At 45.4% G+C, this 17,753-nt stretch overlaps 1 protein-coding gene across 4 annotated transcripts in view; it reads right to left on the bottom strand.

Annotated features, from left to right (window-relative positions):
- The window catches only part of LOC137371926 (low-density lipoprotein receptor-related protein 1-like), a 1,827,029-nt gene that overhangs the window by 396,064 nt on the left and 1,413,212 nt on the right, over nucleotides 1-17,753 (bottom strand). For all 4 annotated transcript variants that reach the window (XM_068035008.1, XM_068035009.1, XM_068035010.1 and 1 more), the window contains exons 44-46: nucleotides 13,324-13,516; nucleotides 12,025-12,150; nucleotides 10,038-10,166 (exon numbers count right to left, since the gene is read on the bottom strand). In XM_068035008.1, the coding sequence (XP_067891109.1) occupies nucleotides 10,038-10,166; nucleotides 12,025-12,150; nucleotides 13,324-13,516 (448 nt within the window). The remainder of the gene's footprint in view (nucleotides 1-10,037; nucleotides 10,167-12,024; nucleotides 12,151-13,323; nucleotides 13,517-17,753) is intronic.

The raw sequence follows: 17,753 nt of genomic DNA, 5'->3' as shown, positions 1-17,753 counted from the left end.
TGTTCACTGGAGTTATCAGCTAAGTCATCAGAGAATAGACTTTGTTGCCCAGTATCCACCCTTTGGTTTACTGTGGTGGCTCAAATGCAGTTGGCACAGTGCTGCCAGGATACTGGACAGTAACCTGCATAATTCTCTGTGTAGGGTCACACACCAGCTGGACACTGAGGAAATGGAATCCCTTTCAAGTGTGGTACATCTCAGTGTTGATATGAGGTGCCCGCAAAGCAACATGCGTGCATTCAACGGCACCCTGCACCAAGGGGATGCCTGCAATCCTACTGATGCCACATGCTTGCTCTGCCTGCTTCTGTCTGGCAAGAGAGAATGAAATGCAGTCAGCTTTCTTTCAATAGAGAGCATCAGTGACCTCCCTTATGCAACAGTGAATGGCAAACTGCAAGTTGCAAATATTTCCAGTTCCAACCTTGAAGGAGCCAGGCACATAAAAGCTCATTGCCACATCACCTTGACAACCACTGGCAATGCAGCCCTTACCCTGCTCTGAGATTGCAGTTGTGGCTGCAGCAGGGCGTAGATTTCAGTGAGGACTTCCTAATGGAAGCACAGATGTCTCACATACTGATCCTTGCTGAGGTTCAGGTATGAAAATTGCTTCCTTAACACACTGGGTGGATATGGCCTCCTGCTTAGTGCCCTTCTCCTCCTCCTCTCTCTCCCAGCATGTTATCCTGTTCTGTGTGCCCTCTGCCCATTCTCCAAGTCATGCTGTATTGCAAGGGGAATGCCAACTAGTGCACCCACATCTGGGAGCAACTGATTTATGCAGAAGCCTGGAATCAGCAAAAAGTCCTTCAGCCACTTGCCACACCACTCCGTGTTGATTTTTGCAACTTGAAACAACTATAGAAAGATTCCATTGTTCGGAGGATAGACAGGCATTCCATGAAGGGAAAGCAACAGATGTTGTCTACATGGATTTTAAGAAAGCATTTGACAAAGTACCACATAAAAGGCTCGTTAACAAAATTGAGGCTCATGGTCTGGAGGGACAGTGTCAACTTGGGTAAAATCAAATTGGCTTAAGGCCAGAAAATAGCGAGACATGGTAAATGGCTGGGGGGGGTGGGTGGTAGATGGCGGTGTTTCCCAAGATCCAATGTAAATGAAGTTCAGAGTAAAGTTTCAAAATTAGCTGATGATATCAAATTTGGAGGTGTGGCAAACAGTGAGTATGATACCAACTGACTACAAAAGGAGATAGATAGGCTAGCAGAATGGGCAGACAAGTGGCACATGAAATTTAGTACAGAGAAGTGTGAGATAATGCATTTTGGCAGAAGCAATATAAATAAAATGGCACAGTTCTAAAGAGGGTACAGGGACCTGGGGATTCATGTGCGTTGATCTTTGACGGTGTCAGAATATTTTCAGAGAGTAGTTAGCAAAGCATATGAGATCTTAGGCTTCCTAATTAGAGGTACTGGGATGAATTTTGAAGCTCATCCCCAGGTGCTGCCCTCAGGACCGGAAGCGGGAGCCATTGCCACTTGGGTGGGGTCGACTGTCCGCCAGCGATTTTCCAGTGGCCAGCCAATTGAGAGTCGGCAGGTACAGGGGACAAACACTTAGAGAGCAAAAGCAAGCAGAGAGGCGGTGGAGGCAATGTGAGATCACGCTGCGGCAGTTGCTGGCACCATATTTAAAGGGCTCCCAGCCCTCAGTACCACGGGGACTGCCAGGACATCTGCAGAAAGAAAGGAAATCAGCAGAGACAATGGCAGAAGGAAGACCCAGGTGGCCTCACAGTTCAGTGATGCTTCCCTGCAGGCATTCCTCGAGGCTGTAAGGGCAAGGGCTTTCCAGCCTCCCGTGCGCGTGTCTCATTGCACCTTGCATGTGGTCCATGGGGTTCTTCATCTTGCATCAACTGATCAGCAGCTTTCTCCATATCCTCATGGTTGGAGGAGGCATTGTGATCCATGATATCCTCATTGTTCAATGCCACTCCCCACCCACTCCCCCGCAACCGCCACCATGCTGGGTTGTGTACAGCACAGCAGACCGCGATACGTGAGACCCTTGCTGGGACATACTGAGCGATCAAGGCACCTGAATCTCATCTTCAGGAGACCAATGGCCTGCTCGATGGTCACTCGGGTTGACCTGTGGCAGGTACTGTATCTCTCCTCTGCATCCGTGTGTGGGTTCCTCAAAAGTGTTAGTAGCCATATCTTCAGTTGGTAATTCTTGTCTCCCAGAATCCATCCCTGCGGGGGCCGGAAAAGCTGTGGCACCTGGGACTGCCAAAGTACTTAAGCATTGTGGCTCCTTCCCAGTATCTGTGCACACACCTGATGGATCTGTCTGTGGTCAATGCAGACCAGTTGGGACATTGATGGAATGGAAGCGCTTTCTGTTGATAAAGGCTGCTGGCTGGTCTGTGGGAGCCTTAATGGCCACAGGTGTGTAGTTGATCACCTGGGAGATTCCAGCATGACCTGAACTAAACGGCTCTCTCAGCCTGACTGTCCGGATCAGTGTAAATATTCACGTATTCACTGACCCTCTTGAACAGGGATCGGACATCAACATGATGCATCGATGAGCTGCAGCCTGGGAGATCCCACACATATTTCCAGTGGATCCCTGAAAAGAGCCGGTGGCGTAGAAGTTCAGCATTGGGTGGCCACCACCTCCCATGGGGCTCAGCTTGTCCTCCATCATGGCACACAGATTAGTGACGGCCTGCCTGGAGAAGCGCAGCCTTTGGTGACACTGCTGCTCAGACATTTGAAGAAAGCTGAGCCTCTGACAGTACACCCTCTCTGGTGGGGAGCTTCTTCTGCATGCAAGAGGCTAGTTGCGTGACCCTCTGCACCCATCTCCTACGTCCCCACCCTGAGGCAGGCCCTGCTGTAGGCCCTGAGGTTGCTATTCTCCCGCTGCCTATGGCTGCATCTCCCTCCCTCTCTGCTCCTCCTCCTCACTGGAGGTGCCAAAGCCTGAGTGAATGAGGCCCATGGCAGGTAGCCTATCAGTTTCCAAAGCCTCTTATGTAACTGCCCCTGCCTACCCTTTGGCCCCATTTATTGAACATGTGCCAGTGTCCAGATGGGACTCTGGTGGCATGCCCCCACAGTGTTGGCACCTCTCCCTCCCCCTCCTGCCTGCGATTGCTGAAGCCTGTGCTGCTCCACACTCCATGGAATGCTACTCTGGCTCTCCCAGCAGCTGCCAGATGAAGCCAGCACTGAGATCCCGCTTGTTTGCCACCCCCTTATAGTGGGCGTGGCTCCGAAGCCCCATGGTTCCCGTGCACCCTTTGGAAAATCCAAAACCCTCCATTGAAATGCTGTCAATTGGCTAATTAATTCGCTAAATTACCTTGCTGCCGCGTTCAGGCGCAATATCCACCAGCTCTGCCGGCTGCCATTCAGAATATCTGGTTGCAAGGTGAAGACGTCAGGCTTACGTCCTGACATCATCCATCCAGATATTCTGCTCCCTTCCCGCTATTGAGCCCGTCTCCAAAGGGCCTGGAAAATTCATCCCATTGATTACAAAAGCAGGAAAGTTAAGCTGAACCTTTATAAAGCTCTGGTTAGGCCATAATTAGAGTATTGCGATCATTTCCGGTCACCACACTTTAGGAATGTTGTGAAGGTCCTTGAGAGAGTGCAGAGGAGATTTACCTGAATGCTTCCAGGAATGAGAGTATTTAGCTACAAGGTTATGTTAAAGAAGCTGGGGTCATTCTTCTTGGCATGTTACAATTTTATTTTGGTGGCAATGTACCTCATTAATGCCCTTCTGACTTTTGAGTATTGAAATTCAGTTTTCTTTTCATAAGCCTTTACAAGTCATGAACCTTTTTTTGACAATTCTCTAAGATTAATCAAGTTTCGGAACTTTTTGTTAAAGTTACAATGCATTTTTGTATGATCTTCCTTAGGTGTTTATAATATTGCTGATGCTACAAGAAATATAGTTATGTCAGTTAAATTGTTTTACGTCAATAAATAACTCTGGCTTGAAAAAATGATGGCCACTGCTGTTTTCCTGTGCAATCTATGCACCTTTGTAATACTAACACTGTGTGATGTCAAATTTATGTTGTCTTATCATGTCGGTGCATAAAGTTAAAGTCTGCTGTCCAGTGTGTTTTTTAAATTGTAAAACGTGTGGCTTCCCGTGGTTGTAAAATGCATCAGCAAACAGGCAGTTTCTTTAATCTATGTGTAAATGAGACTGTCTGGTGTTAATTGTTATCAACAGCTACATTGATGCATCCTGGGAGGTAGTATGTCAGGAGTTGTTGCATTCCTTCAGCCACAAAAGTGTTAAGATGTCTGATATTCCAGACAACTTGCATTTGCTTATTCATTAGAATTTGGAGAGACTTTCTCACAATATTACAATTAATCTTCAGAAATATTAAAACACATATCGTGTCAAAATGATACATATACTTTGATGTTTGATTTTTTTCATACTTGACTACTGAAATAGAAAATGGCATTTTAAAAGACCAAACTGGAACAGTCACATTGATCTAAGTATATTAATATTCATTTCTATTGGGTATTTGAATAATGGCAGCTAACTTCTGATTGGCATCTTTCTCTAGTTACTTTCCTATCTGCCTTCATGCCATCTCCAACACTCTGCTGTCTTAATCTCTGCTGACCACCCATGTTAACTCACATTGGAATGGGCCCTTCTCCTGAGGTACTGCCTCCCACCTCCCTTTTGTCTTCACCCTCTATCCACAAACCCACCCTTAACCTCTTTGTCCTTGCTAAGCATCTCCACATCCCCATACTTACCTTTTTCCTCTAAAGTTCTTGAATGTGTTTACAGCTTTCAAATCAGCAACTTCAAATTTGAACCTCTCTAAAGAGACTTCTGCCTCTGCTACAATAATGAAATGGCCCTTATAAAAGTCAAAAATAACATCCTTGTGATGGTGACCATGTTGCATCATCCTTCCCTATGATTCTCACCCTCTCTGCAGCCTTTGATGTAGTCAAGTGCACCATCCTCCTCCAACGGCTCTCTTCTATTGTCTCACTCAATACAGTTGCCCTCTGAATTAACTGTGCAAAGCCACCATGAAGTCTCACTCCAGAGACAATGTCTAGGCTGACACTCCAATGCAGCACTGAGGAATGGTGCATGGACAGAGATGCCATCTTTTAGACGTTAAACCGATGCTCTCTCTGCCCTTACAGATGTATGCAAAACATTCCATGCTACTATTTTGAAAAAAAGCAGAGGGCTTCGCCCTATGTCCTGGCCAATATGTATCCTTCAACCAACACTAAATTTATTCTGTGATCATTAACACGTTCCTATTTGTTGACCTTGTTGTGTGTAAGTTGGCTAGTGTGTTTCCTACATTACAGCAGTGAATATACTTCAAAAATAGTATTTAATTGTCTGTAAAGTGTATTGGGACATCCTGAGGTAATGAAAGGTTCTAAATAAATGCAAGCAGGGGAGGTGGTGGCGTAGTGGTATTGTCACTGGACTAGTAGCCCAGAGACCCAGGGTATTGCTCTGGGGACATGGGTTCGAATCCCACCACAGCAGAAGGTGGAATCTGAATTCAATTAATAAATCTGGAATAAAAAAGCTAGCCATGAAACTGTTGTCGATTGTTGTAAAAACCCATCTGGTTCTGGTGTCCTTACCTGGTCTGGCCTACATGTGACTCCAGACCTGCAGCAATGTGGTTGAATCTTACATGGCCTCTGAAATGGCCGAGCAAGCCACTCAGTTGTATCTAACTGCTACAAAGTCAATAAAAAGGAATGAAACCGGACGGACCACCCGGCATCAAACTAGGCACCGGAAACGACAACAGCAAACCCAGCCTGTCAACCCTGCAAAGTCTTCCGTTCTACCATCTGGGGGCTTGTGCCAATGTTCAGAGAGCTGTCCCACAGACAAGCCAAGCAATAGCCTGACATAGTCATACTCATGAAATCATACCTTACAGACAATGTCACAGACTCTGCCATCACCATCCCCGGGTATGTCCTATCCCACGGGCAGGACAGACCCAGCAGAGGTGGCGGCACAGTGGTATACAGTAAAGAGGGCGTTGCCCTGGGAGTCCTCAACATCGACTCTGGACCCCATGAAATCTCATGGCAAAAGGTCAAACATGGGCAAGGTAACCTCCTACTGATTACCACCTACTGCCCTCCCTCAGCTGATGCGTCAGTACTCCTCCATGTTGAACAGCACTTGGAGGAAGCACTGAGGGTGGCAGGCACAGCATGTACTCTGGGTGGGGGACTTCAATGTCCATCATGAAGAGTGGCTTGGTAGCACCACTGCTGGCCAAGTCCTAAAGGACATATCTGCTATACTGGGTATGCGGCAGGTGGTGAGGGAACCAACAAGAGGGGAAAATATACTTGACCTCATCCTCACCAATCTGCCTGCCACAGATGCATCTGTCCATGACAGTATTGGTAGGAGTAACCACCGCACAGATCTTGTGGAGACAAAGTCCCGCCTTCACATTGAGGATACCCTCCTTTGTGTTGTGTGGCACTACCAACGTGCTAAATGGGATAGATTTCGAACAGATCTAGCAATGCAAAACTGGGCATCCATGAGGAGCTGTGGGCCATCAGCAGCAGCAGAACTGTACTCAACCACAATCTGTAAGCTCATGGCCCGGCATATCCCCCACTCTACCATTACCATCAAACCAGGAGACCAACCCTGATTCGATGAAGAGTGCAGGAGGGCATGCCAGGAGCAGCACCAGGCATACCTCAAAATGAGGTGTCAACCTGATGAAGCTACAACACAGGACTATCTGTGTGCCAAACTGCATATGCAACATGCGATAGACAGAGCTAAGTGATCCCATAACCAATGGATCAGATCTAAGCTCTGCAGTCCTCCACATCCAGCTGTGAATGGTGGTGGACAATTAAACAACTAACTGAAGGAGATGGCTCCACAAATATCCCTATCCTCAATGATGGGGGAGCCCAGAACATTAGTGCGAAAGATAAGGCTGAAGCATTTGCAACAATCTTCAGCAAGAAGTGCCAAGTTGATCCATCTCAGCCTCCTCCTGAAGTCCCCAGGATCACCGATGCCAGACTTCAGCCAATTTGATTCACTCCGCGTGATATCAAGAAACAACTGAAGGCACTGGATGCTGCAAAGGCTATGGGTCCTGACAATATTCCGGCAATAGCACTGAAGACCTGTGCCCCAGAACTTGCTGCGCCCCTAGCCAAGCTGTGTTCCAGTACAGCTACAACACTGGCATCTACCCTGCAATGTGGAAAATTGCTCAGGTATGTCCTGTACACAAAAAGCAGGACAATTCCAACCCGGCCAATTACTGCCCCATCAGCCTACTCTCAATCATCAGTAAAGTGATGGAAGGTGTCATCAACAGTGCCATCAAGTGGCACATGCTTAGCAATAACCTGCTCAGTGACGCTCAGTTTGGGTTCCGCCAGGGCCACTCAGCTCCTGACCTCATGACAGCCTTGGTTCAAACATGGACAAAAGAACTGAACTCAAGAGCTGAGGTGAGAGTGACTGCCCTTGACATCAAGGCAGCATTTGACCGAGTATGGCATCAAGGAGCCCTAGCAAAATTAAGGTCAATGGAAATCAGGCGGAAAACCCTCCACTGGTTGGAGTCATACCTAGCGCAAAGGAAGATGGTTGTGGTTGTTGAAAGTCAATCATCTCAGCTCCAGGACATCACTGCAGGAGTTCCTCAGGGTAGTGTCCTAGGCCCAACCATTTTCAGCTGCTTCATCAATGACCTTCCTTCAATCATAAGGTCAGAAGTGGGGATGTTCGCTGATGATTGCACAATGTTCAGCAAGATTCGTGACCCCTCAGATACTGAAGCAGTCCGTGTAGAAATGCAGCAAGACTTGGACAATATCCAGGCTTGGGCTGATAAGTGGCAAGTTGCATTCGTGCCACACAAGTGCCAGGCAATGAACATCTCCAACAAGAGAGAATCTAACCATCTCCCCTTGACATTCAATGACATTACCATCGCTGAATCCCCCACTATCCATATCCTAGGGGCTACCATTGACCAGAAACTGAACTGGAGTAGCCATATAAATACCATGGCTACAAGAGCAGGTCAGAGGCTAGAAATCCTGCGGCGACTAACTCACCTCCTGACTCCCCAAAGCCTGTCTACCATCTACAAGGCACAAGTCAGGAGTGTGATGGAATACTCTCCACTTGCCTGGATGGCTACAGCTCCAACAACACTCAAGAAGCTCGACACCATCCAGGACAAAGCAGCCCACTTGACTGGCACCCCATCTACAAACATTCACTCCCTCCACCACCGACGCACAGTGGCAGCAGTGTGTACCAGCTACAAGATGCACTGCAGCAATGCACCAAGGCTCCTCAGACAGCACCTTCCAAACCTGCGACCTCCACCAACTAGAAGGACAAGGGCAGCAAATGCATGGGAACACCACAACCTGCAAGTTCCCCTCCAAGTCACACACTATCCTGACTTGGAACTATATCACCGTTTCTTCATTGTTGCTGGGTCAAAATCCTGGAACTCCCTTCCTAACAGCACTGTGGGTGTACCTACCCCACATGGACTGCAGAGGTTCAAGAAGGCAGCTCACCACCACCTTCTCAAGGGCAATTAGGGATGGGCAATAAATGCTGGCCTGACCAGTGACGCCCACATCCCATGAATGAATAAAAAAAAAATGAAAATGTCAATCTATAGCAACTGTGGGCCTCCTAATTTGACAGAAACTCTGGCCGGAATTTTACATTGGGTCGGAGCCAGAAAAAGTCGGTGGCAAGCCTGCCACCACCAGGCCTGGAAGCCACACTGTAATTTTACATGGCCCAGGCTCTTAATTGGCCTTGGGTGGGACTTCCGCCCCTCTGAGGCAGGAAGTCGCATCTAGAAGAGCTGCTAGCAGCTCTTCAGTCCCAGCAGTGCTAGTAGGACCGGTGGCCACTGCTGGGAGCGCACCCAGCCAGGACCGGCAATATGGACGAGGCCCCAGAATACAGTTAAGTGTGTAGTGCCTCGCTGGGGATAATCGGCTGGGCCTGGGTGAGGGGGTGGGGGTGGGGGCTCGCTCGAGGTTGGGGGAGGGGCAGTAGGAGAGAGGTGCTCCAGTGGGAAAGGCTTGTGCCATGGGGGAGACCCTCCTTTGGGCCCAGGGTGCCTGATCAGGAAGGCCCCCCCCGCCCCACCACAGCCTGCAAGGAGGCCACCATATTTTACTGGGCGGCCTTCTGAGCTACTGAACTGCCCACGTGCCGCTGGTAATATTCCAGCAGCGGTGGGAGAAGGCCCTTAAGTGGCAATTAAGTGGCCATTTAAATGCCTTAATTGGCCTGGGGCAGGCGGGCCGTTTGTCACTTACCCCGCCGCTGGTAAAACTGCAGCGTGCGGGAAGACGATGGGAACGACATCCCCAGCCTCCCACTCAATTTTACTCCCCCCGCATAGCTCCCCACGTCCAGCCGCTCCTGCGGGGAGTGTAAAATTCCAGCCCATGAATGTTTTTCTGTCACACTGTTGTTAACATACAAAATACACCTGCACACTGATTAAAATCATTTTTGTTTTATCTTCTTACTGTTACAATAGCTTAATGATTACATATCTAGAATGAAAATACAAACACTATTCACAAATATGTTCTGTTTTTTTGACCAAATTGTTCGCCCATATTTCACTTTCAATACATATCTCATTCAGAATTTGTCTCTCCAATGTTATGCATAGTCTCTCAGGTTATAGTGCAAAAGAATGGGCGCTTATCAGAGCTGTTAGATTAGATAAATGGCATCAGAGACTAGCTTTGAAAGCATTCAGTACATGGGGTCAAGGCAAGTGAGGGATGGTTTTATGATTTGCAAATATGTCAGAGATTGCAAAAAAGTCACTTCTGAAAATCTAGCCTTAAGTGATTATTCATCTTGGTGACTGATGGAATTTTGAGAGTAATGACGTTGGGTGAAAAAGCTAATGTCTACTTTCACAGGCTTCATACCTAATAGAACAGATTACTTACCACAGTATGATTGCTTTTCATCTGATTTATCTTTGCAGTGAACAATTCCATCGCATGTCAAATGGTATCCAATGCAATCTTTGTTTCCACATTCAAATTCAGTGTGAATATTGCAAGATGAGTTTTTGGCTGAAACAAATGGCAACATTTTGTGTTACGAGCAAATTATATTGATATAAAAAGTCTCCTTGAACTGCAAAAGACTCCAGGTTAATGGTTGCTTATGCTTAATTTTGTAATATTTAACCCTACTGTTTCCTCACACAGTGGATACCTCTGTGGGCCACGTAAATAGGTAACAGTGGTTAAGCATTGGATCAGATAGTTTCCATGGGCTGGATTTTATGGGCCCCCTTGAGGTGGGGTCAGATGTGGGGGGGGCCCATAAAATCGGAAAAGGTGGCGGGGGGCAGAGGGCCCGTCGCCGTCCCGTCGCCAAAGGATTTTGCCGGGGGCAGTATAGGCCAATGACGGCCTTCCCACCTAGAGGCCAATTGAGGCCCTTAAGTGGCTGTCAATAGGCCACTTAAGGGCCTCTTCCCACCACCGCTGGGATCTATCCAGTGGTGGGGTGGTGCCTCAGCCATGCAGGGAGAGGGCATTGTAAAATGGCTTGGGGGGTATCCTTCTTCCGTGGGCAATCTGTGGTCCATAGAGGAACCCCGCCAGCAAAAACTGCACCTCCATGGAACCCCCCCCCCCCCACCCCCCTTCCCCACTGGACTTCATGCACCTCCCACAATCCTTGTTGGGGACCCTTCCTCACTTGCCTGTGGTCCAGGGTTCCAGCACTGGGCCTGGTTCCAAGCCTCTGCAGTAATGGCAATGGCCACCACTCCCAGTTGCGCTACCAATACTGCTGAGCTGCCAGCGCTGGCAGCACTTGGAGGCGGGATCCCCATCCTTAAAGGATTGGAGATCCCGGCGTCAGAAACTTAGCCTCCAAAACAACAGAGGATCATGCTGGGGGGTGCAAAAGGCAGAGACAAGATCCCGATCCATTTCTCCTTTGCTTCCTTCTCTAGACAACCTTGTTGAGATTGGAAAACTTATCCATGAAAATAAAACCTTCAGTTGAGATTTTATTCCAAACTTAGATTTCAAACGAGGTCCTACATATAAGGTAGGATCTACTTCTCCTTCCATTGCTTAGTTCTGCAGACCAGTGAATTCAAGAGTGCAAAGTGACAACATAAGGAATATATCAGTCTAGAAACTATTCTGTGTGATATTAGTTTTGCAGGCTTAGAACATTTGTATGTAATTATTAGTTATTTCAACAAAGGAATTCACCCATTTAAAATAAAACGGGTTAATATTAAAATAGCAGATTGCTTTATTTCATATGAATGCATTAAGCGCTCACTTGCTGCTAGCACAAAATAGGGCAAATTTACAGACTCTGCATCCCAGTGGGGAGCTATACTCAGAAGAGAGCAGGTCAGAGGCTCAGGGCTATGGTGTTTTAACAGTAACTCTGATCTCTGCTCTCCTTAAATGTAGTTCCCTGCTGGAAGCATGCAATCAGTGAATTTACTCTGGTGTAATTTCACACACGCATGTTCTTATAGCCCAAGAGAGCTGACAACTGGTGACCTCCCACCTCATAGAATGTTTTAAGCCTTTGGACACTAATGTTGCACAGCAAAATATCTAGGCTATTATTAATTGTACAGCATGGAACATATAAGTTAAAAACATTTGACCTTTTGAAGTAACTAAGAGAGGCACTGTGAAAGAGCTACTTTAACAGTTGAAGTGGAAACACCTTGAGTTCAATAACTGCATCTTTATTGCGATAAAGCCAGCATCCTCATACATATACTCCTGATAATGTCTTCAGCATTTGATGCTGAAACAAAATCAACAGAACTAAAATATGTAAAAGGATGTCAAAAATTACTCACAGCTCATTGCAATTGTCTTTTTAATGGAGAGTTGATAGCCACAGCAGGTCAATCCTTAGGGGGGGAAAAAATCAACTTACCAACACATCTGTTGTCATCTAATAGTATTCGCTCTCCCCTACAAGAACAATGTACTTGGCCATCAGCAGTCAACAGGCAAAGGTCATGACAACCCCCATTCATTATCTTGCATGAAGAGAGTTCACCTAGTTTGAAAGAAACGATTTCCTGTCACTAGTGAAATATCTCTTTACTAATAAGCAAAACAAGTCTCTACTAAAAATCCTTCACCCCTTGCTATTAAAGAAAGCAGCTGTAAAGCCATAAGAAGCTCCAGATTCTGAGGATCGTTTTTAATATCCAAGAAAATTATTCAAAAGGCCTTTATGTTTCTGCTAATATTTAACAAAAGAGTTTATAAAGCTTCCAGGTACCCTGATAAAATGCTGGAAAAATTTTAAACTTGGCTTTGCACCAGACTGTAGTTGCATGCAAGTGGCTGTGAAGTCCACCAGCATGAGGCAAACTTTTGAAAGTAACTTAATCATTTTCTATGAATGCACCCACATTATCCTAACAGTTCACTGAAACTACTTTGTACAGATACAAGCAATTTAATTGGAACTATCCTACATATATTCTATGCTAAAATTTATATTGGTATTAAGATTTTGACATCTATCAACAAGTGGTAGGTTTTAGAGTTGTATTCCTGCTTAAAAAATCTCTCTGTGCCATGTGTAATGACATAGTCATTACTTTGAATTTATAAAATCTGAATTTCAATTTTAGTAATAGTTGTCATATGTTTCAGCCTGCAAGTATGCAAATCAAGGACACAGGCTCTCAAAATCAGGGATAAATGGACAAAATCATAGCTCCATGGTATTTAAATAACATTATACTTTCATTTTCTATATGTATTTTAAGATATTAACTACAATGTTATGGCTTCCATAAATAAAAAATAATGAAAGGGGCTTCAGGTGGCAATCTGCTTAATTTTGTTTCTCAAATTTCCCAATCAGATGGATTAACTTTTGATGATTCTTGTTTTAAACTACATGCTGTAAAGCATAACATAGTGTTCAAGTCTCTGATTGAGAAATATATGTAAAAAAAACCCTCCAGATTTTCTTTAGCTCAACTGAACTCAAAAGGTCACAAATGTTGCAAGAGGTGCAGATCAGGAACTCAATTACTGTTGGCTGACAGCAATTACTGGAAGTTTTGAACATCACAGTTGCTACCCAATATGATGCGTTCATCACAATGAAACACTTAGAAAGAGCAGATAAATAATATTGTGCAATGTATCAACACATTCAATAACCATTTAGGAAAAATGAAATCCAAATGTCATACTGAGTGCAACTTACAGTTGTTGGTATCGTTAGATACAACCATAATTCCCATAGGTTGATGTGCTGTATCTGAACGCAACACTTTAACATCTCCTCCTGTGTACTTATTGCAGCGCATTACAGATCTCTGCATCCAGTCTGTCCAGAAGATGTAATCACCATAAATAGCTAAGCCGAAGAAAGTGCCTGGTCCAGATTTCAGAACTACCTGCACCATTGCAAGCACAAGACGGAGAAAGAAATTAAAAGTTATTTCTTGGCCAAGGATGAGTTATGATAATGAAAATTCTTATAGAGCTAAAGTTATGAAGTTTTGTGCACAATTATCAGTGACAATTAGAAAACAGACTCTCTCTTGATTGTTTCTCAATAATCTACAGGAATTATACAGAATTTAGAACACAGAAGCATGCTACTCGGCCCAACTGGTCCACGCCAGGAGGAGAAATTCACATCATTCATATCATTAATATCGTTGAAGAACACCACAGGGGCCATGCAGGTAATAGCCTACAGTGCTGCCTGCCCCTGCAAACAAATTTCTCCCTCCCCCACCCTGTTCATTCTTCACACAAGCCTCCTCCCACCCCTCTTTATCTAACACATTAGTAATTTTGTTGACTATATAATATAGTACAACCCAATAGATGTTTATGGTATGAGAACCTACTATGCTTGTGCATAAATAATTCTCACTGGGACACACCAGTCTTGCATAAGTATCATTCTATCTATCCCAACGATAACATTGGTAATTGTCTATTTTCTGCTTAATTGTACACTAAATGATTATTGAATGACTGATGATTGCTACAAACAAATAGTTTTAGCAACAGAAATTCTACTTCTTTATTTATTAGAATTTTCTATTGCTATTTGTTCTGAAGCCTAATTTATCATTTAGCAATCTGTATTGTGTAATGATCAAAATGCCTAAACTGCTCTCATTAGTCATTCATTCTAAGACCTTAAGATGAACTTGAAATGGCAAATTTTAATGAGTTGGTGGTTATAGAAAGAGGCATGTCACGAAAGTAAGTTCAATTACTCTTTGTGCACTAAACAATGATTAATGAATTTCAGAACAATTATTATCAATGATTAATCTGCCTTAATCACCACAAATTATACCCTTAATCAATGCTGAACTGTAATTTACAATGACTCTTAATGAGTTGAAGTTATATAGACTTTACAATGCTAAAGGTAATATAGAAATGTGAAAAATGGGTCACTTTACTGACAGTTTGGTTGTATAATGGTCAGCCATCAACATGCGATGACAAAATTAAGAATTATGCAGTCTACTGACAGGTGGATGGTCAGAGTTGACAGTGAACAAGAGAAATAGTAACACATAAAGGCCAAGTAGAGATTTTTTCTTTGCCTGAAGTGTCTTGTTATGCTGGAAGTGTTAAGCACAGAGAATGGGGCCCGAAATGTCAAATAATGGAAAAAAATCAAGTGAAAGGACTGGAAAGAACATTTGGGAAGTTCAATGTCTGCAATTGCATATTGTTTAATGAAAAGGAAAGTGCTTCCCAGTACTACAAAAAACAGGTTTTGGTCACCCTTAATTTTACTTTTATGGTGTTCATTAGGCCATAGCACAGCAATCCAAGGATTGCCACTCATATCAAATAATTTAGCAGCTTCTCCTTTCCTGTGACCTCTACCATTGAGAAGGATAAGCACCATAATTTCGTAAGAATAGCATCACCTACAAATTCCCCACCAACTCAGACATCAAGCTGACTTAGAAATATAATATTGTTCCTTTCCTGCTGCTGGATCAATATCCTGCAGTTCCCTACTTAGCACTATTGTGGAACACCATCACAGCAAGGACTGCAGCAGTTCAAGGAGAATTCCCATCACCACCTGCTCAGGGCAACTAGAGATGCTCAATAAATGAAGTCTTTCCAGCACAGGCTACATTTTGAGAACAAAATCAAAATGAACTTTCAATCTTAACCACACTTGCAAAAACATTTTTGAAAGGAGTTGATGGGTGAGTTTCTCTCATCTAGAATGAGGTTTTGTACTTTACAGGATTACTTAAAAATCTACTGTGTGGTTCCAAGGCCTTCATGGGCTGAATTTTCCCGTGGGTTTTGGGAACACAATGTCAGAACCAAATGGGGGTCCCAAGCCTGCACTTGCCAGCAGCAGGGCATGCACAGGGATACTCCTGGAGACAGCCTCCTAATTGCCGCCTCTGAGCTTGCTGTCCAATTATGGATGGCAGGCAGGCTTCCGATGCTGCTGGTCCAATCACAGGTTGGCAGCTCTGAAGCCTTGGCAGCAACACCAGGAGCTGTGGGCATTGCTGGGACTGGTAGTAGATCAAGAGGGTGCCTCAACCTGGAGGTGCCCTCGGAGAGGAAAGGTTAGGGTAATAATTCAGAGGGGACAAACAGGCAGGCCCGTCTGATCCGAGGGGAAACACCTTTAGATGGCTTGATGGGGCTACAAGGCCTGCCTTTCTTGCCCGCAGCCCCCTCTTTGTGCCATGGAGCCTCTGTCTCCAAGGACCCCACAGACTGTCGAATGGAGCCTCCTCAAGTGGTGAGGCGATCCGCCATCAGCAAAATGCTGGTGGGCCATCTAAATAGTCCTTAATTGGGGCCTTTTAAAAAAAATTGTTCATGAGATGTGGGCATCGCTGGCTAGGCCAGCATTTATTGCCTATCCCTAATTGCCCTTGAGAAGGTGGTAGTGAGCTGCCTTCTTGAACTGCTGCAGTCCATCTGGTGCAGTACACCCACAGTACTGTTAGGAAAGGAGTTGCAGGATTTTGACCCAGCAACAGTGAAAGAACAGCGATATAGTTCCAAGGCAGGATCGTGTGTGACTTGGAGGGGAACTTGCAAGTGGTGGTGTTCCCATGCATTTGCTGCCCTTGTCCTTCCAGTTGGTAGAGGTCATGGGTTTGGAAGGTGCTGTCTAAGGAGCCTTGGTGCATTGTTGCAGTGCACCTTGTAGATGGTACACACTGCGGCCACTGTACGTTGGTGGTGGAGGGAGTGAATGTTTGTGGATGGGGTGCCAATCAAGTGGGCTGCTTTGTCCTGGATGTTGTCGAGCTTCTTGAGTGTTGTTGGAGCTGCACGCATCCAGGCAATTGGAGAGTATTCCATCACACTCCTGACTTGTGCCTTCTAGATGGTGGACAGGCTTTGGGAAGTCAGGAGGTGAGATACTTGTGGCAGGATTCCTAGCCTCTGACCTGCTCTTGTAGCCATGGTATTTATATGGCTACTCCAGTTCAGTTTCTGGTCAATGGTAGCCCCTAGGATGTTGATAGTGGGGGATTCAGCGATGGTAATGCCATTGAATGTCAAGGAGAGATGGTTAGATTTTCTCTTGGTGGAGATGGTCATTGCCTGGCACTTGTGTGGTGCGAATGTTACTTGCCACTTATCAGCCCAAGCCTGGATATTTTTCAGGTCTTGCTGCATTTCTACATGGACTGCTTCAGTATCTGAGGAGTCGTGAATGGTGATGAACATTGTGCAATCATCAGCGAACATACCCACTCTGACCTTATGATTGAAGGAAGGTCATTGATAAAGCAGCTGAAAATGGTTGAGCCTAGGACACTACCCTGAGGAACTCCTGCAGTGATGTCCTGGAGCCGAGATGATTGACCTCCAACAACCACAACCATCTTCCTTTGCACTTGGTGTGACTCCAACCATTGAGGGTTTTCCCCCTGATTCCAGTTGACTCCAGTTTTGCTGGGGCTCCTTGATGCCATACTTAGTCAAATGCTGCCTTGATGTAAAGGGCAGTCACTCTCACCTCACCCCTTGAGTTCAGCTCTTTTGTCCATGTTTGAACCAAGGCTGTAATGAGGTCAGGAGCTGAGTGGCCCTGGCAGAACCCAAACTGTGCATCACTGAGCAAGTGCTGTTTGATGGCACTGTTGATGACATCACTTTACTGATGATTGAGAGTAGACTGATGGGGCAGTAATTGGCCAGGTTGGACTTGTCCTGCTTTTTGTGGACAGGACATACTTGGGCAATTTTCCACATTGCTGGATAAACGCCAGTGTTGCAGCTGTACTGGAACAGCTTGGCTCGGGGTGCAGTAAGTTCTGGAGCACAGGTCTTCAGTACTATTGCAGGAATATTGTCAGGGCCCATAGCCTTTGCAGTATCCAGTGCCTTCAGTCATTTCTTGATATCACGCGGAGTGAATCGAATTGGCTGAAGTCTGGCATCGGTGATGCTGGGACATCAGGAGGAGGCCGAGATGGATCATCAACTTGGCACTTTGGGCTGAAGATTGTGTATTTATTTATTTTTTATTTAGAGATACAGCACTGAAACAGGCCCTTCGGCCCACCGAGTCTCTGCCGACCAACAACCACCCATTTATACTAACCCTACAGTAATCCCATATTCCCTATCACCTCCCTACACTAGGGGCAATTTACA

Source organism: Heterodontus francisci, chromosome 7 (assembly GCF_036365525.1).
Source record: "Heterodontus francisci isolate sHetFra1 chromosome 7, sHetFra1.hap1, whole genome shotgun sequence".
Lineage (NCBI taxonomy): Eukaryota > Metazoa > Chordata > Chondrichthyes > Heterodontiformes > Heterodontidae > Heterodontus > Heterodontus francisci.
This window is presented reverse-complemented; position numbering and strand designations above follow the sequence as displayed.